Below are 24,142 nucleotides of genomic sequence, written 5' to 3'. Positions count from 1 at the left end.
AGCAATGAAGGCCCAAAGCAGCCAAAAATAAATAAATAAAATAAATTTAAAAGAAAAAAAAAAACTAAAAAAAAAAATCCCTTTAAGTTCACAATTCCATAAACTAACTCCACACTGTGTGATTTTAATTAGTCCAAGTGGGATACTTTACCAGATCTGAGGACCACAGAACATCTCTCTGTATTTACTAGCAGCAAGTATAGATGGTCCAATTTAAACTTTTTCATGATGCAGGAAGTTTCTATCTGGTTACTTTCTCCCAACTTTCAGGGTTAAGGTCTTAGAGTGGAGCAACCTCCTAAAAAGCTCTTGGCTTCATCTCTAAATCTGTCTTATGATATCTATGTACTTTGCTTTTTTAAAGGATTATATCAGAATATCTTCTGATAAGTTTTCCAGTTTTAGGAAAGATTCGTTTCTGGCTTCTAATAGTATAATTTTTCCAATAGCATCACTTCGTGTTGGCCTTAGGATCCATCAAAGCAAACAATAAAAGCATGACTAAGGTAGTCTACAAAACAGGAAAAAAAAAGTTTGAGGCAACAGAGTTGATATTAGTTACCTACAAGGAGTGAAGAATGTAATTTTTATACTTTTCTTACCTTATTTGTAAAGCATGCAACATCAATGAGTGCTATTCTAAAAAAAACACACACGGAAATGTCAATACCTCATGTACTAACATAATCACTGATTTGTTTTTACTAGTTGACCCTGATCTGTGAAATATTCAATACTTCCCTAACTTTCAAAATACTCACTTAGCCCAATTTAACTAGACTGCATGGCAACTTTAAAGAAATTCCACATCAATTTTGCTGAAATTCAGAGAAATGTTAAAGGTCCTTCTTTTAACTGAGTCTAATAGAGCTGTGAGAATTTATGTTCCAAGAACAGGAAAGCATTAAGACCAACTATAATCCACCTGAATTTTTAAATAGTTGAGCTTACTCTTTCTAATAATAGCAAATTAGCAAAATGTCTTAATAACTCAGGATCTGTTAAATGCCCACTGTAAATTAAGAAAAAGCACAGCACATCATACTCTAAGAGATTAATATGCAGAATGGATACAGAACTCCCACACAGATCATTAAAACAAAGAATACCTGAGAGAAAAACAAGCAAAGAAATGGAACAGGCAACTCTCAGGAAAGTAAACGGGCAACAAAAGATAAAGTAAGTAACTAGTAAAATGCATATTAAAACTTATCACTTCTCACAGGAGATCCTCCAAAGTATTAAAATATCACTCAATATCAAACACTGGAAAGGAAGTAATGAAAAAAGAACCTGCAAAACTGCTGTGTCAACTGGTACAACCACGGTGGAGAACAACTCTGCAGTTGTCTAACAAAATTAAAACCAATCTGATGAATCCAGCAATTCTCTTGTAGATTGATATATAGAGAAGAGAAACTCACCCATTTACACAAGATATAAACAGAGAAATTAAATGCCACCCTATTTCTGAAACATAAGACAGGTAACAATTCACATATCCATCGAAGGGGTAATGGGTTAAGTTGCAGTTTATTCACATCATGGAGCGGGCTGTATGTAAGATTATCATATGGGCACTTAAAAAAAAGATTAAAAAGTGATACAATTAATAATTACGCCAGCTTAACTAGAGTGAATTAGGAGTGTTCCTGGGAAACCGAGATATAAAGTCACCCTATTTATAGCAGTCATAAAGTCAGCATGAACTAGATCTCAGAAACAAAATAAGTTGGGCTTGCCTGGTGGCGCAGTGGTTAAGAATCCGCCTGCCAATGCAGAGGACACAGGTTCAAGCCTGGTCCAGGAAGATCCCACAAGCCACAGAGCAACTAAGCCCGTGCGCCACAGCTACTGAAGCCTGCACGCCTAGAGCCCGTGCTCCACAACAAGGGAAGCCACCGCAATGAGAAGCCCGCGCACCTCAACAAAGAGTAGCCCCTCTCTCTGCAACTAGAGAAAGTCTGCACACAGCAATGAAGACCCTGCGCAGTCAAAAATAAATAAATAAATAAATTTTTAAAAGATAAATAAATCAGCTTGGATTTAAAGAAAACAAAAAGTCACTTGCCAAATAAGTACTGTATGATAGCCTTGAAATGTTTGTTTTTAGTATACACAAAACAATAGCAGTATTGTTCATAGATACATTGGTAAATTTATTTTTAAAACAGCCTGGATGTAAAAACAGACAAATAGATCCATGAAACAGAATAAAGGAATATATTCACACATAAATGGACAACTGATTTCCAAAAGTGCAGACAATTCAGTAGAAAAAGGATACTTTTTTCAACAAATGGTGCTGGAACAACTGCACATCCATATATAGAAATAAAGAGAACCTCAATTAAGACTCACAGAATATTAAAATTTACTTAAGTTTTAGGTTTTACCTAAAACTATAAAACTTCTAAAGAAAATCTGAATGTGACAGTGAGTCATTTTTGGACACAACACTAAAAACGTGATCTATAAGAGCACAGATTGATAATGTGAACTCCATCAAAATTAAAACCTTCCAGGGACTTCCCTAGCGGTCCAGTGGTTAAGACTCCGCACTTCTACTGCAGGGGATGCAGGTTTGATCCCTGGTCAGGGAAGTAGGATCTCGTATGCCGCACGGCATAGCCAAAGTAAACGAATAAATAAAAACTTTCACTTTGCAAAGACACTATCAAGAGGATGAAAAGGCAAAGCAGCTTGAGGTAACTATTTGCAAAGCAACTTGTATACAGAATATATTAAAGAAGTCTCAAAACTGAAAAACAACTAAAAAATATGAGCGAAAAATCTGAAGAGACAATTCATCAAAGAAATTATTCGAATGTCAAGTAAGCACATGAAAAATGCTGAACATCAACACCATTAGTAATTATAGAAATGCAAATTAAAACCACAGTAAAGTACCACTACACACCTGTCAGAATGACAACTTAAAAGGCTGGTAAGAAAGCGTTGGCCAGGATATCGAGGAAATGGAACCCTCAAACATTGCTGGCAGGAATGTAAAATGGTACAACCACGTTGTACAAGTTAGGCGGTTTCTTAAGAAGTTTTATTTGTAATAGCTAAAGGCTGGAAACAAACCAATGTCCATCAACAGGTGAATGGATAAACAAATTGTGGTATATTTACAGGACAGAACAAACAGTATTACTCAGCAATTTTTTTAAAAAAAGCACATATTGTATGATTCCATTTACATAAAAATTCTAGGGAGTATAAACTGATCTTCAGTGACAGAAAGCAGATAAGGGATCCCTGGGGGCAGAAGAGGCGGGAGAGTGGATAGGAAAGAGGGAATGCAAAGGAGCATGAGAAAACTTTTGGGGATGATAGCTATTTTCACTCTCTTGATTGCGGTGGTTTCATACGTATAAACAATGCCAAAAGCTATCAGATTCTACACTTGAAATATGTGCAATTTATTGTATGTCAATTATACCTCAATAAAGCTGTTTTTTAACCCACCAATATAATAGCTTGGAAAGACAAAAGGTCATCTCAGGGGAAGAGAGCAGAACGGGAACCTGTACAGGAAAAAAAAGGAAATTTAAAAGAGTGACTCAAAATGTTAACTGTCAATTCTGAGTACAATGACATTTAAGGGATCTTTTTACTCTTTTATAATAACCTATCTAAAACACTACGAAAAAATAAACAGCGAGGGTTTCTGTGTACTAACATGAATATGTTGCAAATTTTGTTGCAAACTTATGCTATGTATTCAAACATTTGAAATTTGGCTTAGTTATGAGAAATAAAAATGCTTTCCCAGACCAGAGAAAAAACTACAGAAACCAAGCCGCTTTTGCTCAGAGCAAGAGCAGCATTAACTATCACTACATCTACTACAGTTCAATCTACTTTCCAAACTCTTGACATTTACCACCTGTCACCCTCCTTCAAAATTCTTCCTGACAACTTCTTGGAGACACAGGACAGGCAAAATACAACATGAGCCTGAAGTACCTGATAAAGAAAGAAAATGCTTAAAAAAAAAAAAAAATACGGGAACATCAAAAGAACACAAGAGTCAAAACTGGAACAATTCAAAAAATAAAGTAATAAGTAAAAAACCAAAAATAAGTTAGGAGAACACTGGATTACAACCCCAAAGAACATCCATGAGCCCATACTGATATAACTAAAAATTTAAAAATTAATGGGTAAATAGTGTTAAAAAATGGGAAAATGAAGAATTAAAAAAATGGGGAGAAGAGGCAAATCTTTCTTACCTAAGAATTTCAAATGACGGAGAAGAAACAAGGGAAATAAAGAATCACCATGAGAACAGCACCATTAAGAGCTGCAGGCAAGAGCCACTAATGAATGCTAACATTAAGCGGGGAAAATTTAGAGAAACAGAGTATCTGCCTAAGTTCAAAGTGTTTCCCCCCAAATGTTTAGTAACTACAGCGGTAGCTTTAATATATGTCCACATATTCAAAGATTTTCCTCCCTTAGTGACTAGCTTCTCATAAAAAGAATATGGAAAGGAAAAAAATACTAACCTGGTACACACCACTTTAATCAAGTGATCAAGGTTAAATTCAACTAGGAATGGTATTATGTGCCCCGTGATGCGGTAAGAAGGCTAAGTCACCTCTGTGGTATTCTTCCCAAAATCCATAACCTCAGTCTACTCAACACCAAGTATAACCAAACTGAGATCAAGTGTCAAGGTCATTAAAGACAAAGAAAATACAAGAAACTGTCACAGATCAGAGAAGAGAAACCAAGCAGACAGGAGGACTAACTGCAATGTGGTATCCTGGATTGGATCCTAGAACAGAAAAAAAGGACATTAGTGGAAAAACTAAGGAAATCCATATAAGGTCAAGCCTTTGTTAATAATACTTTATCAATGTCAATTTATTTTTGAAAAATGCACCATGATTAGGTGAGACGTTAACATTAGTGAAGTTAGGTAAAGGGTATACAAAACATGTCTGTATTGCAACTTGTCTGTAAATACAAAATTACCTCAAAAAACATGTTTCCTCAAGAGAAAAAAACTCAAGAACTGACAAAATTAATTCACTAACTTTTCTTGGTTTTTAACATCCCTTCCCCAATCCAGCATTAAAAGCTAGTCAGCTAGGTTTATAATTAAGCAACAATCTGTCCTTTCTCACCAAGATGAAAAAATACTGTTAACTATATACTAATGCTTCATGTATGAAATTCCTTGAAAACATGAATTTCCTATGCTTTAGATCTCATAAAGCATAGGTGGATGTGTGCCAGGAATCCCTAGGAGTAAGCTCAAGATAGTCCATAAACATGGGATATACTTGAGGCGCAGTTGTTAAAACAAACAAACAAAAAACCTGGAAAGGCAGGTAGGTGCCACTGATGCCTTCTAAAACCTTCAAAGATTTTTTGAATAAGGAAATTCTAAAACCTTCTAAGTTTCTGAACAAGGAAATATATCTAGCACATATCCTTACCAGTTACACCACTTGCTTTACAAAATAGTTTAGACAACTACTTAGGTTACAGAGCTCCAGGTCTTATATGCAAAAACATGAGAAAACCTAAGATGTGTGAATGCACTTTAAAAATACATAAACAGCTATACAAATAAGCAATGATGCTGCCACAAAGCCACTTAACAGCCACCAAGGATGACATTCCTACTAAGCTGAAGTGTGTCCCATCTAGGAAGCCAGCTTTTTATCCTCTGAACCATATCTTACCATCTCTAATATTTACTTTTTATTAAATACCTGAAATACAGCACCCAGGCTAAACAGCCAAGCAATATGACATAACAGATTGGCCAGAATGCAGAAGTGGAAATCTTATCACTTAAAATCTAAAGACCTGATTTTATTTACAAAGGCCACAGCCTACAAGAGAACTTTTAATAACTTTCTGCTTTGTTAAGCCCCCTCTTCCCACTCTTCATGTGCACATTTTTCCTAACTCTTCACCCTCTTCACCTTATCATCAGGCTTGCAATTAAGCTTTCCCAACCAAAGCCAGAGAGGGTGACCAAGAATACTATAAATAAACAAACAGAAAGCTGACTTTTGAGATTTAAAAACAAACTTAGTTCTTCACCACAGCGTGATCACCAACTACAAGTGTGATTACTGTTGCTGAATCTTAAGTTTAACTCCATGGCTGGAAGGATAGTACTGTACTAAAGGTCCCACTAGGTGTTAAAAACTGATGTGGGGGGGGCTTTTTTTCTCAGCTACCTACTTTAACAATTATCTCCCTCTTTAGAGTCAGTAAATTTTGTCCAAGGAAGTCTTAAAGTGCAATTAAATGAATATACAATGCATATTTGAATTTTGAAGTATTTTAAGAAACAAATCTAACTGCAAAATGTTGAAAGATCAAGTGGGTAATGTTAGTAAACTGGCAAAAGGAAAAACTGGTTTAGGTCACACATTCAGGCTTTATACCGAATTTCATTTTTTAACACTGCCCCATCCGTCCTAAGAACCATATACAATTCACAAACCTATAAAAATTTAAAACAAACTTCTGCCCTTTACTTTCTAGGCAAAGTACTGAAACAAGTTTAAAAAAAAATGTAAATTACCAAAAACTGCTGTGAAGTAGGTCACCAAGAAACATTACCAAATCTCCTGATGTTCCCTTAGCAGACTGTCAGCTGAGAACAGCAAACTAAAGTGAGTTAAATAAAAGAACAAAGAACTACCTACTTTTCTACCAGTTAGAAGAGATACAAAAGCTTAGATTCAAAGGATTTTAACAGCAAAAGTAACCTCTAGCTTGGATTGAAGACAGGCAGACAAGTCTTGTATTATCAATTTGCTTCAATTCATTTGTTCTTGATCAATGAATACACAAGCGATCAACTGGGCTACCAATCTGTGAAATACCAGGTTTCATATTCCTACCCAACCGATAACCATTTGCCTGAAGCCAAGAACAGTATTTTTTAAAATATCTGAAGGGGAAACTAACAAAACTTTCCGTCAAATAATACACAAAGAACTTTCATTCTGATACATTTTACCTCAAGGAACAATTAGTGGACTCATTAACAGTTTAAATGTAGATCATTAGTGTTTTAACTTTTGATAACTTAAAATGTTACTTCAATAGCTGGTGTATATAAACGCAGGTAACTGGAATTGCTACAAGAAGGCAAGTTCCAAAGAAAACAATGTTATACTCTAAAGCTATGTGTCATTCATGGCAACACCAACAAAGGTGTTGGAACCTGTCCATAAGCTATTTTGATCCTGTATCTACCGCTACTTTCTGTTAAGAAATATGGAAATTACTGGGTAAATGGAAACAAAAATGTTTGTTTCCTCACAGCTTTTTAATTTACTTACAAAGATGTAAATTATGTGTTCCCTCTAGCAGCAAAAACAATTCTTATACAAAGACCAATTCTAAAAAGTGTCTGCACAAACAAAATAGATAAACTTCTTTAAAAAAAAAAAAGAGAGAAAGGAAAATGGTCGACAGCCATTCCAATCAAAATTAATTCAGAAGAGCTAGCTCCAAAACTTTTAATGTAGCTTTAGCTCAAGTAGAGACATTTGTGATGCAAAGTAATGATGCGGACCTGCAACACAGGAACATTTATTATTTCATTAAGTCAAGGAATAAACTGGTTTTATAAAAATCTCAGATATAACTCTACTAGAAAAATTTACACTCAAGTCTTTGAACGTGTCTTCTACGTTTGCATATAACAGGAGCATACACACAATGCTAAATAAATGTATGTAGACAAGTTTTCATCCACAGAAGTTCCCAACTGCCATAAGGGTAAGATTTCCAACACCTCTCAATCACCCCTAATTCACCTAGCTGAGGCTCCACAGAGGTCAAATTTGTCCTGTAACTGGGCACCAAGCTTTCCGCTCCAATTTCAAATTTTCACTTATACGTCATGGCCAGATTTGAAACTCATCGCTCTGCAACCTCATTTTCTTCAACCACATAAATCGAGGAAGTTCAACTGTCTTCTCGAGGGTCTTTCTCAAAAGTCTGCTCCAATTAAAAAAGGAAGAAAGAAGATTCAAGATCTAATATCAGAGCCTAACTTCCTGCTGGCGGGAACTTCCCATCATCAGCCTCTAAGTTTCAAATCTGACGAGGAACACTGTCCAGGATCATTGGGGCTTATTCACTTTACGCTTTTCCCAGAAGCTTTTAGGGCAGCACATCCATCAGCTACCTTTAGGAATATCTGTAGAAAAGAAGCCCAAAAAACCCTTTCTTTTCCTTTGAAATAATCCCACGTCCAACCCTCGTCTCCCTGGAAGCCCTCAACTGGCCCAAGTACAAATGCCGCTGCAGTCGGCCTTCCGAGGCTGATGCTGACCCCAGGGACTAGCGTTCTGGGGGCAAAGATGCCCTAGAGCCGCACAGGGCGCTGGGACAAAGAATAAAACAGGTCCGGGGACTGGGAGTCAGACCGCCTAGGTTCAAACAAATACCTGCCCCTTACGGTCTGTGCGCTTTTGACCGTGTCACTCCACCTCTGGGCCTTCGAGTCCGCTGTAAAAAGAGGGAAAGCAACGTACATACCTCAACGGGGCATTTCGGGAGTAAAGAAGACAGACACAAGTTGCTCCGCACAGTGCCTGGCACACAGCGAGGGCTTGGAAAAATGTTAGCTATTATCATCACTCAATATCCACGAACTCGCTGCTCCCCCCGTTACTCCTAGTAAATAAAACCTAGGAGCAGCACTTCTGCTTCCCGAGTCGAGAAATTCTCATCGCACCTTCGTGTCCCCCACCCAAAGAAAAGCCTCCTCTGTTCCGGGCTAAGCTGGAGACCCCCGCCATGGGAGGAAGGACTCGGCTGGCGCGCGGAGGGGGGGGCGGGGGGCCAGGCGGGAAAAGCTACCGAGCCGGCCGCGCGGGGCCCCAGGCCCCCGAGATCACCCTTGGACCCGGGCGGCGGCCGCGGCTCGCTCTCGCCCGCCGTGGCCCTTGGGCGCGGCACGCGCAGGCGGCGGACGCGTCCACAGCCACGCGCGCCGGGCCGGTGGGGGCGGGGGGCGAAGCGCCTCCGCGCGCCCGTGCGTCCGCCGCGCGCCTGCGGCCGTTGCGGAGGGGGGGGGGAGGCGCGCCTCGCGCGGCCGCCGTTAGGACGTCTCCTTCTCACCACAGCCCCAGCTCGTCCTCGTCCCGGGGCTGCCCAGCCCCGCCCACACCTCGGCGTACCTGCACGGCTGAGCGGGAGAGGAACAAGCTCTGCTCCACAGCACCGCAAAACGCAAAAAACCCCTCACGCAACTGCGTCCGCACACACGCGTGTTCCGTCGCCGGGCTATATAAGGGCGATTCAGCCTAACTTGTTGCGGCCAGGTCGGGCAGTCTGGTGGCCAATCCCGACTGCGCACCCTGGGCTCTTCGAGCAGCAATTGGGTACTGACTCAGGATGAAGGCGTGGCTCTTGATTGGCTTTGACTCATGCCTATGAGAGTGTGAGGAGCTCGTTTCCCTAGTAACGGATTGGCACTAAGAGAGACCAATAACTGAAAGGTACGGTGGGAAGGAGGGTGGGAAGTTCTTTGACCGATATCCACGGTAGCCAATAAATGTTTGAGGGTGCTCCCATTCGTTACAACGTCTTCCCCAGGGCGGAGATCCGCTTTCCATGCAGGAGCGGTTGCTCCACAAGGTGGGGCCCGTGTACTTTGGGGAAGTAAACCCCAAGCAACTAGGAGGTGGGCGCCAGGGTGGCCAAGGAAGCCCACCAATCACAGCGCGGGAAAGAGCTGATTGACGCAGAGGTTGGACCGCACCGAGGAGACCTAGCCCCGGGTACGCCGTGCCCTCTGGGGCGGTTCTGAGGCTGTCTGGGCTCCGGCTTCTGTCCTTTTTTCTTTCTTCACTTCTTGGGTGCGATCCCTGAGGACCCCTCTCCCGCCTTTTCCTCACAGTTTGGTATCACTGGAGCCAGGTGGTACAGTTTCCCGTTGTTTGGTTGTTTTGTTTTTCTTTCTTATACCAACTTTTTTATTTCCATGAGGCCGCCTAAGGGCACTTGCTGGCTGCCACCATTAGTCAGCACTCTTGTGGAACAACTGTTCAACGAAAGCCAGAGGAGAAAGTAACTCCCGTTGTTTACCTAAGATCCTGTAAAAAGGTCGCAGGTGAAAACCGTTGAGTTTGAGGACACCCATTTCTACCCTGCTGTTCTCGGCAAGGGCTGCGGCAGGCTGGCTGGTGGGTGTTCACCGAGAAACGGGAGTTTGTAAATTCTCCGATGGGCTTGGGCCTTCCTGCAGCATCCTGGGCGTCACCACCATTGTCATTTAGATTTCCAGTTGCTGTGGCTGTGAGGGCTTATTTCTTCAGGTCGTTGCAGTCTTTAAATGTTGATTGTCAGACTATTGTATGGTGGCTCAGTGGTTAAGAATCTGCCTGTCAATGCTAAGGGACACGGGTTCGAGCCTTGGTTCGGGAAGATCCCACATGCCGCAGAGCAACTAAACCCGTGTACCACAACTACTGAGCCTGCGCTCTAGAGCCCGCACGCCACAACTACTGAGCCCACGTGCCTAAAGCCCGCGCACCGCAACAAAGACCCAACGCAGCCAAAAATAAGTAAATAAGTTTATATTAAAAAAAAAAAAAAGAACTATATGAGACACCTTAGCTTTCCCGAAATACTTTAGGGGATAAGTGGCACTCCAGCCTGGTCCTGTCCAGGACTCTTACTGTTTTGTTGGGCCCTCTGTTGATCACATGAGCATTTTATATGGAAATACAGAGACCGCCTCTGTAGAGTCTCCTTCCAGGCATGTGACCCTGCGGAAGGGGTTCTCGTTGTTTTGCAAATTTGGAAATGAAGCACCTGAGGCCTCTTTGTTGGGGCCGATGGGGCGCAGGCAGCAGCCTGGTGGGGTCGGAGGTGCGGCTCCAGGAGCAAAGTAGGAGCGTCCCTCTGGACCCCCAAGCCCCTCTCCCGCACTGGCCTTGCTCAATAAGCATTTATTGAGCTCCAGGGGCTGGGGTCAGAGATGACCGAGATGCTGTTCCTGCCGCTGTCACCCATTCAACAAACAGTGCCTCTGCGCCGTGCCGGGAGCTCCCAAAACTGGGGAACGGGCGTTTGGGGCTATGGGGGCACTGGAGGGAACTCGGCTCAGAGGAGAGAAGCTGCTAGAGGTTTTCTGGAGTAAGGAACCTCCAGGATTACGTTAGTCTTGCTAAGGAATTTGGACTTTATTCTGAGGGCGTTGGAGAGCCCCTGAAAGGTTTCTTAAAGGGTGAACTAAGAAATTTGCGTTTTACAACAAGACTTTACCAATTCAAACGCTAAGGAGAGCGGATTGGCAACACTTCAAATTCAGATTGGTAATTTAACCCAGGTGGCCTGTGATGAGGGTCAAAGCTATTCTTAATCACATTTGGAGGGAATTTTAAGTGATAACAGCTCTTTTTGTAGGGCTGTTTGGCAGTCTGTTAAAATTGTGTGTATCTCCCTTCTTGCTTGATAGCCATGTGTTTTCTTTTTACCAAGAGACATGTACTACGTGTTCATTACAGCACTGTCAGCTTTGTTATGATATTTAAAAACTGAAAACGTAATTGCACATCAATTTGCAAACTGATTAACCGGTAATATGCCCATAGTATACAATACTATGCAGCAGTTTAAAAGAGAATGAGGTCGAACTATACTGATATGAGCCTGTCTCCAGTTGTTAATTGGATTGTTAACTGACAAAAATCAAGTTCAACAAAACATACAGTGAATTCCCATTTATGTTAAAAACGAAAAACCCAAACGCCTGATTTCCGTATGTTAAAATAGGTATGTAAGTGCACCGGGGAAGAATTCTAAATTTAAAACAAGCCATTCCCCTTAGGGATTCCCCTAGGGTGGGAGCAACAAGGATAATATATTATTGGAAAGTTTTACAATGTGACTGTGTTCATGTACTGTGTTGTCTCTGTGTTGCTATAGTTATCCATGCACAATCCTGTATGGTTTTGCTGTCTAATAGTGGGTAGGAAGAAAGAGGAAATGGATTACCAGAGTGAGAATGTGGACAAGACCCTTCAGGTGGCTGTGACTGTCTTCCACGGGAGAGAACAAGTTGGCATCTTCCTGTGGTCATTTACCTCAGGATCCAGATGCTGGATACTTAGTAAATGTTCAGTGAGTAATTTACCACCATGGAAGTGTCTGGAGCGCTTGTTCTCAAGATGGAGGAGATTTTGCCCCCAGGAGACATACGATCTTTTCACAACTAGGTAGAGGGGCTACTGGCATCTAATAGATGGAGGCCTAGGCCTGGGAAGCCCAGGAGAGCCCCCATGATGAAGGGGGCCAAATTAATAGTGCCAGCGGTGAGAACCCTGATGTAGTCATCTAAGGGAGAGTACCCGGCCTCCTACTAGCCTTTCTACTGGCAAACAAATTCTGCAAACCCTCCAGAACACAACTTCAACCTTTTGTTTCTGCCAATTCTCCCAAAGGTCTGAGAATGGAGGTGGAAATGAAATGGAGCTGTGGGGCCCTTCCTGGTACAAATCCTTTCCATGTCTCGTTTCTTATTTGCTGGAAAAAGACTTCGGCCTCCTTGGCCTTCCTTGAGTTCCAAAGGGGAGGTTCAAACAGTTGCTAGTCAGGGAAGGGAGGGAATGCAGAGATAAAGGAGAAGTCAAGAAACAATAGTGCAGCCTTGGGGCAGGGTCTTAGTTCTTCCTGAAGGAAGATACATAACAATATCTTTGAGTTCTTCTGCAGGAACTAAGGCCCCTCCGCCCAGGTGGAAGATGATAACTTCAGGCTGAGCACAAGATTCCTGGAATTGGGACTTCCCTGGTGGTCCAGTGGTAAAGAATCCACCTTTCAGTGCAGGGGACACAGTTGGATCCCTGGTCGGGGAACTGAGATCCCACATGCTGCAGGGCAACTAAGCCCGAGAGCCACAACTATTGAGCTTGTACGCCTCAGTGAGAGAGCCCGCATGATGCAAACTACAGAGCCCATGTGCCCTGGAGCCTGCGCACCACAACTAGAGAGAGAAGAAACCCGCATGCCACAACTAGAGAAACCTGCACGCCACAGCGAAGAGCCCAGGCACCTTAACGATGCATGCCTCAACTAAGTAAGAACAAACTCTCCCGTTACCTCACCACCAAGCCAATCAGAAAAAAGTCACACATTCTACAGCCCTCAACCCAAATTTTGCCTGTAAAAATTTGTCCCTGAAAGCCGTCAGGAGTTCGGTGGTTTCTGAGCCTGAGTCACCCATTTTCCTTGCATGGCCCTGCAATAAACCTTTCTCTGCTCCAAACTCCGACATTTCAGTTTGTTTAGCCTCACTGTGCATCTGGCACACGGACTTGTGTTTAGTAACAGAAAAAAGCATGGGCAAGACCCCAGAAAATACGCTTTTGTGGAGAGGATGGATGGGTGGTGTATTGGGTAAGGAATGCTCCTAAGAATATCACCTGAATCAGTATTTCCCAAACAAAGCTAATCACTCAGGAAGGGTGATTAAAAATATGTGCCTGGGCTTCCCTGGTGGCGCAGTGGTTGAGAGTCCGCCTGCCGATGCAGGGGACACAGGTTCGTGCCCCGGTCCGGGAAGATCCCACATGCCGCGGAGCGGCTGGGCCCGTGAGCCATGGCCGCTGAGCCTGCGCATCCGGAGACTGTGCTCCACAACGGGAGAGGCCACAACAGTGAGAGGCCCGCGTACTGCAAAAAAATATATATATATATGTGCCTGTATGTACCTTTAACTGTTAAACTTCTACCTATGAACAAAGACCCAGTGTAATATTATTCACTGAAGCACTGCTTGCAGTAGAGACAGGAAACAACCCAAATGTCGAGCTATATGGGACTGGGTAGATACAATACAACAATACAGTGCACTCTTGAAACCGTGCAACTCAGACTGGGACTTGAACCCATGGTCTTTTAACTGAGACCACACACCTGTTCTCAGGACTTAATGAAACTCAGGTTCTCCATGTCTCGTTACAGAAAGAATTCAGTGAGAGACAAAGTGATAGGTAAGAAGTGGATTTATTTAGAGAGAAACACACTCCACGGAGTGTGGGCCATCTCAGAAGGTGAGAAAGGCACCAGGGTATGGGGTTGTCAGTTTTTATAGGGGTGGGTAATTTCATAGGCTAATGAGTGGGAAGAGTATTCCAGCTATTTTGAGGAAGGGGTGGGGATTTCCAGAAGTTGGGCCACCACCCACTTCTCGACCTTTAGGGTCAGCCTTGGGACTGTCATGGCGCCTGTGGGTGTGTCATTTAGCTTGCTGATGTATTACAATGAGCGTATACTGAGGCTCAAGGTCTAGTGGAAAGTCGGCTCATCCGCCATCTTGGACCTATTTGGTTCTAATCAGTTTATGTCGTGTCCTTGGGCTATGTCATTCTTCTAAAAGTTGTGCCCTGCCCCCTTCCCTCCTGTTTCACTCTTACAGTGGACTGTCATGAAAACATAGAGAAAATGTGGCAGATCTATGTGTATGGTTATAAAGATCTCCAGGAGATATCAATAAATGAAGATAGGAAAAAAAGAAAACAGGGTAGGGGGCCATTATTAATGGGACAATTATTTCTATTGATACTCTGTATTGCTACAGTTATCCATGCACAATCCTGTATGGTTTTGCTGTACATGCACAGGTAATACCTGGAAGGAGTCATAAGAAACTGTCTATGATTGCTAACAGGGAGATGAATTGGACCTGATTTGGAAGAAGGCTTAGTTTTCATTCATTGAAAGTACCCTTTGGTACTTTATAATTTTTTTAAACATGTGCATGTATTTTTCAAAAATTCAATGTTAAGTGTAGATTTTAATAGTGATATGAGGAACTACACATATGAAAACTTTAATCTTTAAAACAAACAGCTGGAATACTACATTACCCCTTTAGGTATATGAGGGCTTTTGGAAATGAAGCATTAATGTTTTAATCTGCCTCCTTCCCAGACTGCTAACCTCTTTTCCTTTTTCTCCTTACCTTACAAAAATCATACAAAGATCCAAAGAGACCCTTTACTGGCTTAGAAATGCATGCCTAATTGGATCCCTCTCTCCTCTGGCATTGACTGTCTGCAAACACATCACCTCCTCAACCTCTGACCAATGCCTCAGGCAGGCACCCTACTAATGTTCTCTACAAAGATCATTTAATTTAATAGTCACAACAATCCTATTTCCCATTTCTCAGAAACAAGCTCAGAGGGAGTAAGCAACTTGCCCAAGGTCACACAGCGAGAGCTAGAAAGTAGGACTCTCTGACTTCAAGTCCATGTTCTTTTACCCACTTGTCAGTACTGCCCAGGGCAGGATAATACAGCCCCAAGTAGGGAAAAGGGACAGGACCTCCTCAGAAACCCCTGAGAGGCTGGGATTTTCTTTCATTCTCTCAGGCACAGCACCAGGTATTGCTGCATAGACAGCTTTCCAGGTGGTTTGAGAATTTAATCCATGGCAAATCCTGGTAATCTGCAGCCAAAGCTCTTTGCAAAAAGAGCACACTCCAGTACGATCTATAGACCTAGGTGTCCTCACTTCCTGTGGCTTAGAAGAGGGACAAAAACTTGAAGTCTAAATAACGTAGCATGTATCAAGCACCTACTATATGATAGGCATGGTGCTCTAGGCACCATGTTTGAGTCCCTCCTCACAAAAACTCTTCATAAACATCATAAAATATTAACTCTATTTTACAGCAGTAGAAACTATGGCTCAGAAAGGCTAAATGACTGGCCCAAGGTCACATAGCTTGGAAGTGGCAGAGCTGGTATTCAAATTCAGGATAATAGCACTCTAAAATCCAAAGCCCAATAAGGAAAAAGGGAACAATAATAAAATACATACAATAGCTCATTTAATCCTCAAACTGCTCACTTTAACACAGGAGGAAACCAAGGCAAAAAGAAGTTGAATAACTGTTCACTCGTCAAATTGAGAAAATGATAATTTGCTAAAATCAAATGTTGACAAGAGTGTGGAAAAGTAGTTATTCTCATATACTACTAGTAGAAAATATAAATTAGCATAACCATTCCAAGCGCTATTTGGATGTATCCATTAAAATTAAAATCCATACACTCTATGACCCAGAGATTACACTTTTTTATATCCCTTCTGAAGAAACTCTCCCACATGTATACAGTGAGCAAAGATGTTCATTATAGCATTGTTTTTAATATTGAAAAATAATCGAAACATCTCTCAACAAGGGAATATTTAAATTTACAATAATAAATCCATACTAGAGAATTTTATGCAGTAATTTTAAAGATTGACCTGGTTTATAATATGTGTATATATGTGTGTTTATATACATAGATATTGACATTTTAAGTATATATTGCAATATTATATAGCATAAATCTCCAGAGCATATTCATTAAAAAGAGCATCTTACTAATTATGTACAGTATGTCATATATGCTTAAAAAATCCCAACTATTATTTGCATGTGTTTGTCAGTGTTGGTAAATGCATAGGTAAATATCTGGAAAGATGTAGAGCAATCTGATAATAGTTACTACCTCTATGGAAGACAGTGACCTAAGAGCTTGAAGGAGACTTTTACTTTATCTGTATTATTTTTAATTTTTTTTACATTAAGAAACGTCTCATAAATTGTGTAATTTAAAAAATAACTTGTCATAACCCTAAGAATAGCTTCTGAGTGCTTTCGTGTACCAGGCAGTGAACTATTTTGTGAGCATTGTCTTATTTTTCACAACTGCACTATGAAGATAGGTCTAATTATTATCTTTATCTTACAGGGAAATAAACCGAGGTTTGAAGAGGTTAATTGTCCAAAACAGCCAGGAATTGAACACAGGTTTGTCTGGATTATCTCACTGAACACAGCTTTAACTCCTGGAAGCCTGGAGTAGTTTGGCAGAAAATAAAGGAACAAAAGGACGGTGTAACAAATGTCCTCTGACCTTTGGCTGTAGTGCTGGGAGTCCACTAAGGCATGCTGGGGACTGTGGTGACCCAAAGAGTTCGTGCCTTGTCTAAACAGTCCCTAGCAGTCATTAGTGTTGTTTTCTGACAATGCTGTTTCTCCTCCTTCCAGATGCCTGGCAAGATTATACTCTACTGTAGCCTTTAAAGACAGGCATGAATGGGAATTCCCTGGCGGTCCAGTGGTTAGTGTAAGGCCAACTGGCCCGAGGCAGGGGAACAATCAGATTCACAGGTTGCATCAGACCAAAACTCTCCGGACCACCCAGTTCCAGAAACTGACCTGGAGACTTTGAACCCAGCCCAGCCCTCCCAGATTCACCACACCCCTTTCCCTTCTTCCCCTATAAAATCTTGCCCAACCCTCGCCCGCGTGCGACTTCTCTGGCCCCTTTCTCTCGGACCCGTGAACCTCAGTGAACCTCGCCCGGGAGCACTCCCTAATAAAGCTCACTTGAAGCTTTCCTCTGTTTCGCGGTGCCGTTTGTTAAGATCCGACCTTACAGTTAGGACTCCACACTTTCATTGCTGAGGGTGTGGGTTCAATCCCTGGTCAGGGAACCAAGATCCCACAAGCTGAGCAGCATGGCCAAAAAGATAATAATTAACAAAAACAATAGGCATGACCATGTGCTCTGCTTTGACCAAAGCAATGTGAGCAGAAGTGACAGAGATCTCTTCCAGGCAGTCTTTGGAGCTGGTGGTTATTTTGCCAAGGTCTCCCCTCCCCACCCCACCCCAATATTCAATGTTGCCCCATATGGATAGTCTCTCTCGATGTGGATCCCTGGGCAAAAACAATTTGCACAGAGCCATTCATTCCTCCAAGGTGCCCAACCTGCAGTGGGCATAGGGCATGAGCAAGAAATAAATCTGTTGTTTCAAGCCACTGAGGTTTGGGGATTCTTTGTTACCACAGCATTACCTGACCTATCCTGCCAATTATAGATAGGTTTCCAGATCTTCCAGTTTTTCAGGAGATACTCAAAATCTGGGTCATCACGTGACATCACTCAGCATTCTTTTTTTTCTTAACATTGTATTAATGGTATAAAAATGTTTTGCTCTCACTTTAAAAAATAATGAAATATTCTTTCTAAGAGTACTATAACTAAATTCATTCTTTTTTAAACATTATTTGGGATGTTAATTTGTTAAATGCTTTTCTTAGTTCTTGTAATAAAGAAGCAACTAATTTCACATGCCATTCTACAAGCAGATTTGTTTTTAATTGTGATAAAATTTACCAATCTCACCATTTCTAAGTGTCCAATTCAATGGCACGTAGTATACTCACAATATTGTGCAACCACACTCAATGTTCTTAAATGTTAACTACTCTAAAAATATTTTGAATACTTTAGGAACTGAATAAAATATGTCTACAGGCCAGATTGAGCCAGTTTGCAACTCTGCCAGATGCTATGCTCCCTCTCCCAAGCCTGCAGCCCAAGCTCCCTTGGCTTTATAGCCCATCTCTTCTCATGCCTGGGCTTCTCTGCAGGCCCTTTCAGATCAGAACCTTTGATCTTAGGTTAAGCGTTCCTTAGTGGATAAAGCAGTGAAGCAGCTAGTGCATACCTGTATTATAACACAGAAAATAAACACTTAGTCTCCTGGAGGGAGTAGGCAGCAGCTATAAAGGCCTCTCTTTCCAAAGCTTAACTGGAAAGCATCCACCAAAGGGTCACTCCATTAGGTGGAGTCTAGAGGTAGGGTATCCCTGGAAGAAGGCTCCAATCACTGTCTGAGAACCCACCACTACACATGACCGTAGTCTTTCCCAGGCCCACTGGCTTAGTGATGAAATGACTTACCCAAGTTGACAAGGCTAGTAATGAGACCGCTGCTGGGCAGTCTGGAACTCAGAATTCCTGAACTGTGCTTTTTAAAAATATTTTTCCCTGTGTTTCTTTTAATACACATTCACTCTTGAAAATATGACAAAGTTTTTAAAAGGAAATAAAAATGATTTATAATATCGGAAAGGGTAAGAATAATACACAGAGATCTGGAGATGGGAAAAATGTAGTTAATAAAACTTTGAGAGGCAATCTGGCTATATCAAAATTAAAAATGAATAGCAATTTCACATCTAGGAATTCTATACAAAATTTTAAGCAAAGATGTATGGATATGGATAGTCATTCCATCACTGTTATTAGCAATAAAAGATTGGAAGCAACCTATATGTCCAGTGGTAAGGGACTGTATCTGGAATGTGTCAGCGGGAAGTCTTAGTACTAGTAGCTAAAAATAAAGGTGGGCTTACATTTTTGACATAACAAGTGCAGAGGCCCAAGCTGCAGCTGGCATCAGTTCAGTGACCACACAGTCAGAACTAGATTCTCTTGACATTTCCCTCACGGTTGCAAGATGGTGCACTTGTGCTCTAGATATCTTATCAGCATTCTAGGCAGGAAAGGAAAAGGAGTGGTATCTGTTTCCTTTGTGAGGAAAGCAAGAGCTTTCCCAGAAGTCTCCCAGCAGTCTGCTTTTGACTCACTGGCCTAAGTCATATCATGTGGGTGCACTTGGCTGCAAGAGAGGATGGGAAAGCAAGTATTTAGGGATTCCAGCTTCTACAGTAGCTAGAGTAAAACGACTGGGAATGAGTGCTGGATTAACCAACCAAAGGTTTCTGCCATAGGGACTGGCTAAATAAATTATGGTACAACTGAATAGTAGGACACCATGTAGTGCTAAAAAGAATGAAGGGAATTGACACGTACTAGTAAAGAACAATCTCTAAGATATTTTGTAAAGTGAGAAAAGCAAGGGGCAAAACTGTATATAGTATGCCTTTTGTTTAAAAGAGGGGATTAGGGTAGGACAGAGACTGACTTTTCCCTCCGTATCTTTTTGTATTATTCGACATTTTAAAAATAATATGTACATTGGGATTTTGCCTGTAATCCTGCACCCATCCTAGATAACTTCTAGTAACACTGGCTGTAGTTTATTTCAGATTTATTTTCATGTAAATAAATGGAATTTATGTATATATTCATATATAGGAACTATAATCCTGTACATTTTCCTCTCCTCTTTGACAGGTCTTCATTTGCTATCTCTAGTGAGTTTTCATAATGCTGCTTATCATTAAATTGCACTTTCTCTGCTTAACCCTCTCCTCCCCAATTCTCTGAGCTGTTCACTCTTCCTCTGTCTTTCCTTTACTCCCTCCTCTGCCTCCTACAGTGATCTAGCTTTCCCCAGTCTCAGTAAACAGTTGTCCCCAGTGCTACCTTCACTGGTCTCCCTCCCTCCCTCTCTCCCTCCCTCCCTCCCTCCTTTAGGAAACACCTGGCAGGTAGGGAGGGGGTGGAGGGTTAACAGGTGAGCATTTTGCCAGTAGGGGAAGACCCAGTGCCAGGGAGGCCAGCAGAGATTTTAGCAATTAGAAGAATTCTAATATTTTTTGATGCCTACCCTGTGCCAAGCAATGTACTAGACAATATGCATACATTACCATATATATTCCTCCAAACAATACTACAGTGTAGGTTTCCTTGAGGGAACCATATGCCCTGGAACAGTCATGGTATATGCCTGTTGTCCTGACAACATTATTAACGGCATCCCCTTTCACCAACTAGAGGTTTGGATAAAAACGTATACAGTTATCTTAACTACTCCCTTTTATTTAAACACTTTATTTTTACTTTTTTGGCCGTGCTGCACAGCACGCGGGATCTTAGTTCTCTGACCAGGGATGGAACCCGTGTTCCCCGCACTGGAAGCGCGGAGTCCTAACCACTGGATGGCCAGGGAAGTCCCAAACTGCTCCCTTTTGTAAGTGAGGATACTGAGCCTTAGAGAGGTAAAGTAATCTGTCCAAGGATAGACAGCTAGTAAATGATAGGGCTAAGATTCAAACTGTGGTATACATGGCTTTGCTATGGACTGAAATGTGTTCCCCCAAAATTCATAGTTGATGCCCTAAGCCCCCCCCACACACAATGTGAATGTATTTGGAGACAGGGCCTGTGAGGAGGTGGTAAAGGTTAAAAGAGGGGGGGCCCTACTTCAGTAGAGCTGGTGCACTTGTAAGAGGAGAAGGAGACACAAGAGCTAGGTCGATCGACCCTGTGAGGACATAGCAAGAAGGCAGCTGTCTGCAAGCCAAGAAGGGAGCTCTCACCAGAAACCAAATGGGCTGGCATCTTGATCTTGGACTTCCCAGCTTCTAGAACTGTGAGAAATGTGAGAAATAACTTTTTGTTGCTTAAGTCATCCAGTCTGTGATACAGTATTTTCTTACAGCAGCCTGAGCAGATTAGGACGGGCTCTAATATCCATGCCCCTTCTACTCACCATGCTGGTGGGCCTAGTCATCTAGGGTCAGTGTGAGTCAGCGACTGGTCCTGGTTTAGACTTACCCCTTCTGTTTTCCTTGAAAATTAAGGTTTTTTTTTTTTTTTTTTGGGCCGTGTGGCATGTGGGATCTTAGTTCCCGGACCAGGGATCAAATCCGTGCCCCCTGCAGTGGAAGGGCAGAGTCTTTTTTTTTTAAAAATTTTTGTTGTTGTGTGCGGGCTTTCTCTAGTTGCGGCGAGCTGGGGCTACTCTTCATTGCGGTGCATGGGCTTCTCATTGTCGTGTTTTCTCTTGTTGAAGAGCAAGGGCTCTAGGTATATGGGCTTCAGTAGTTGTGGCACGCAGGCTCAGTAGTTGTGGCTTGCGGGCTCTAGAGAGCAGGCTCAGTAGTTGTGGCGCACGGGCTTAGTTGCTCCGCGGCATGTGGGATCTTCCCAGACCAGGGATCAAACCCGTGTCCCCTGCATTGGCAGGCGGATTCTTAACCACGGAAGGGCAGAGTCTTCACCACTGGACCACCAGGGATGTCCTGTTTTCCTTGAACTTAGACTAAGGGTGGAACCATTATCCTCTTTCCTAAACTGAAGTAGGCAAGTTGTCACTCCCTGAATCAGTCTGGGTTCAATCAGGAGAGGGAAACCACACCATAATTAGAAATAGAAGAGTTTAAAGATTATAATGGAGCTAGAGTAATGAAGGATTGGCTAGTAAGAAGTAAACAGAACGCTAAAGAATATAGGAGTAGCAGATTCGGGGAGAAGCCACTGCCCACAAGGCTAAAATAGTAAAGAAGAATCCTGCACCCCACACACCCAGGCTGAGATCCAACCCTTGTGAATGGCAGAGGAGTGGCTATGGTACCATGCTGGTGGAACTTGCTAGAAATTCACCCTCTGAGCTGGAAAACTGCCCTCTAGGATGCTGGAGAAAGCTGTTCACAGAGAATCATCTCACTGTAGTTACTCTATGAAAGTGCATAAGCAGGGCAGGTACTGGGAGAAGCTGCTGGCTGCTAGGTGCTGCTGGTCCCTGTACACAGCAGGAGCCTGGTGCTGGGGAAGCCATCCTCAGAAGCTAGGCAGAGGCCAATCACACATCCTGCAAGAGCCTGGAAAGCGAGCACACTGGAATCAGAAAGGAAAAGCTCTTCTCCTCTAGTGTCTCTCCAGAGCCTTTACTGGCAAAGCTTAACATCCTGCCATCAGGCAATGAAAAAACAATGTTTAATGGGTCCAGATTTTCACAAGCAGGCAAAAAGGATGAATTGGACAAAAAGACACATGTACCCCAAAGTTCATTGCAGCACTATTTACAATAGCCAGGTCATGGAAGCAACCTAACTGCCCATCGACAGACAAATGGATAAAGAAGATGTGGTACACATACACAATGGAATATTACCCAGCCATAAAAAGGAACGAGATTGGGTCATTTGTAGAGATGTGGATGGATCTAGAGACTGTCATACAGAGTGAAGTAAGTCAGAAAGAGAAACACAAATATCGTATATTAACGCATATATGTGGAACCTAGAAAAATGGCACAGATGAACAGGTTTGCAGGGCAGAAATAGAGACACAGATATAGAGAACAAACGTATGGACACCAAGGGGGGAAAGTGGCTGGGGGCGGTGGTGGTGGTGGTGGGATGAATTGGGAGATTTTGATTAACGTATACACACTAATATGTATAAAATAGATAACTAATAAGAACCTGCCATATAAAAAATAAAAATTCAAAAAAAAATTACATGAATGAGGTCTTTAAAAAAAAAAAAGGATGAATTGGAGCTAAGAGACAATAAATCAACAACCAGCACACTTTCTCAAAAAGGTTTCAGGTATGTGTTAAGACTATAATTTGGGACTTCCCTGGCCGTCCAGTGGTTAAGAATCTGCGCTTCCACTGCAGGGGGCACGGGTTTGATCCCTGGAACTAATACCCTGCACGCCTCGCTGCTTGGCCAAAAAAAAAAAAAAGAAAAAAAAGACTATAGTTTTCCTCAACGTGGTTCCCCAAACCAGAAGGAGGACGCAGACTAAAAATACACCTGGAAATTAAGGGACAGTGTATCTAATGAAAGGACTAGAAATCTGAGTTTTTAATAAGCTCTCCAAGCAGTTCTAGTGATGAGAGATCTTTGAAGCTATTAACTTGGAGGGAGCCCCTTGGATATTACAAGGACAGAACCAGCCTGGTACTCTGTGTGTGTGTGTGTGTGTGTGTGCGCGCGCGCGTGTGTGTGTGTGTGTGTGTGTGTGTGTGTGTGTGTCTGAAGTTCTGGGTCTTGGTATACCTCTTTGTAAGTGTCCTAGAGCATCTGTGGGTCTCCTGTCTTTGCAGCTTCGTTTCTCCATCTCTCTCCATCTTCCATCTTCAGATGAACGAAGACTTCCTCCTCTGGAAGCCTCCTCTCTTCACGAACCGCCCCTGAGTTAGAGATCCTTTCTTCGCTCCAAATACACAGCTCCTTTAACACTTGCATCATCTTGCATTATCATCGCCTGCTTCCCTGGCTCCCTACTAGGCTGTGTCTTTTCCACTACTGCATCTTGGATGCCTAGCACAGTGCCGGCCCATGGTTGGCAATCAACAAATACTGACTGAGTAACTGAGATTGTCCCTCTAGGGAGGGAGGGATGGGAGGGTGGGGGGTGGAGTTTGTCCTGTTCACAGCGCGGGGGCCCCAGTATTCCCAGCCCCCTAATACAAGCCTGACGCGGAGCAGGAGTTCTAAAAATGGCTAACACGCAAGGCAGGCTCGCCTAACATCCCGCCCACCGCCCAGCGTAGTCGTGGCGGGGCTCCAGTGGCCCCGTCCCGGCCGGAAGGAGGCGGGGAGGCCTACGGTCTTCAGGCAGCTGCCAGCCCGCGGGA

General features: G+C 42.5%; 1 protein-coding gene and 1 long non-coding RNA gene across 8 annotated transcripts in view; one reads left to right on the top strand and one right to left on the bottom strand.

Moving 5' to 3' along the window:
- The window catches only part of G3BP1 (G3BP stress granule assembly factor 1), a 65,787-nt gene extending 56,452 nt beyond the window's left edge, over nucleotides 1-9,335 (bottom strand). For 5 of the 6 annotated variants that reach the window (XM_073802734.1, XM_073802736.1, XM_073802735.1 and 2 more), the window contains exon 1: nucleotides 8,536-8,666. In XM_073802734.1, the coding sequence (XP_073658835.1) occupies nucleotides 8,536-8,634 (99 nt within the window). In that variant the 5' untranslated portion in view covers nucleotides 8,635-8,666. Of the gene's footprint in view, nucleotides 1-8,535; nucleotides 8,667-9,179 lie in introns of those variants that run through there. The other variant, XM_004317947.4, reaches the window with a different exon arrangement.
- A 1,239-nt stretch (nucleotides 9,336-10,574) lies between these two features.
- Nucleotides 10,575-18,144, top strand: LOC141278346 (uncharacterized). 2 transcript variants are annotated; one of them, XR_012330922.1, is made up of 2 exons: nucleotides 10,575-13,084; nucleotides 16,758-18,144. It is a non-coding gene; the product is annotated as an uncharacterized lncRNA (long non-coding RNA). The 2 variants fall into 2 exon arrangements; XR_012330923.1 differs by having other exon boundaries at nucleotides 10,575-14,060.
- Nucleotides 18,145-24,142: the final 5,998 nt, after the last annotated feature.

The sequence above is a fragment of the Tursiops truncatus genome, chromosome 3 (assembly GCF_011762595.2).
Source record: "Tursiops truncatus isolate mTurTru1 chromosome 3, mTurTru1.mat.Y, whole genome shotgun sequence".
Taxonomy (NCBI): domain Eukaryota; kingdom Metazoa; phylum Chordata; class Mammalia; order Artiodactyla; family Delphinidae; genus Tursiops; species Tursiops truncatus.
The sequence above is the reverse complement of the archived record's forward strand: the minus strand, read 5'-3'. Positions and strand labels throughout refer to the sequence as shown.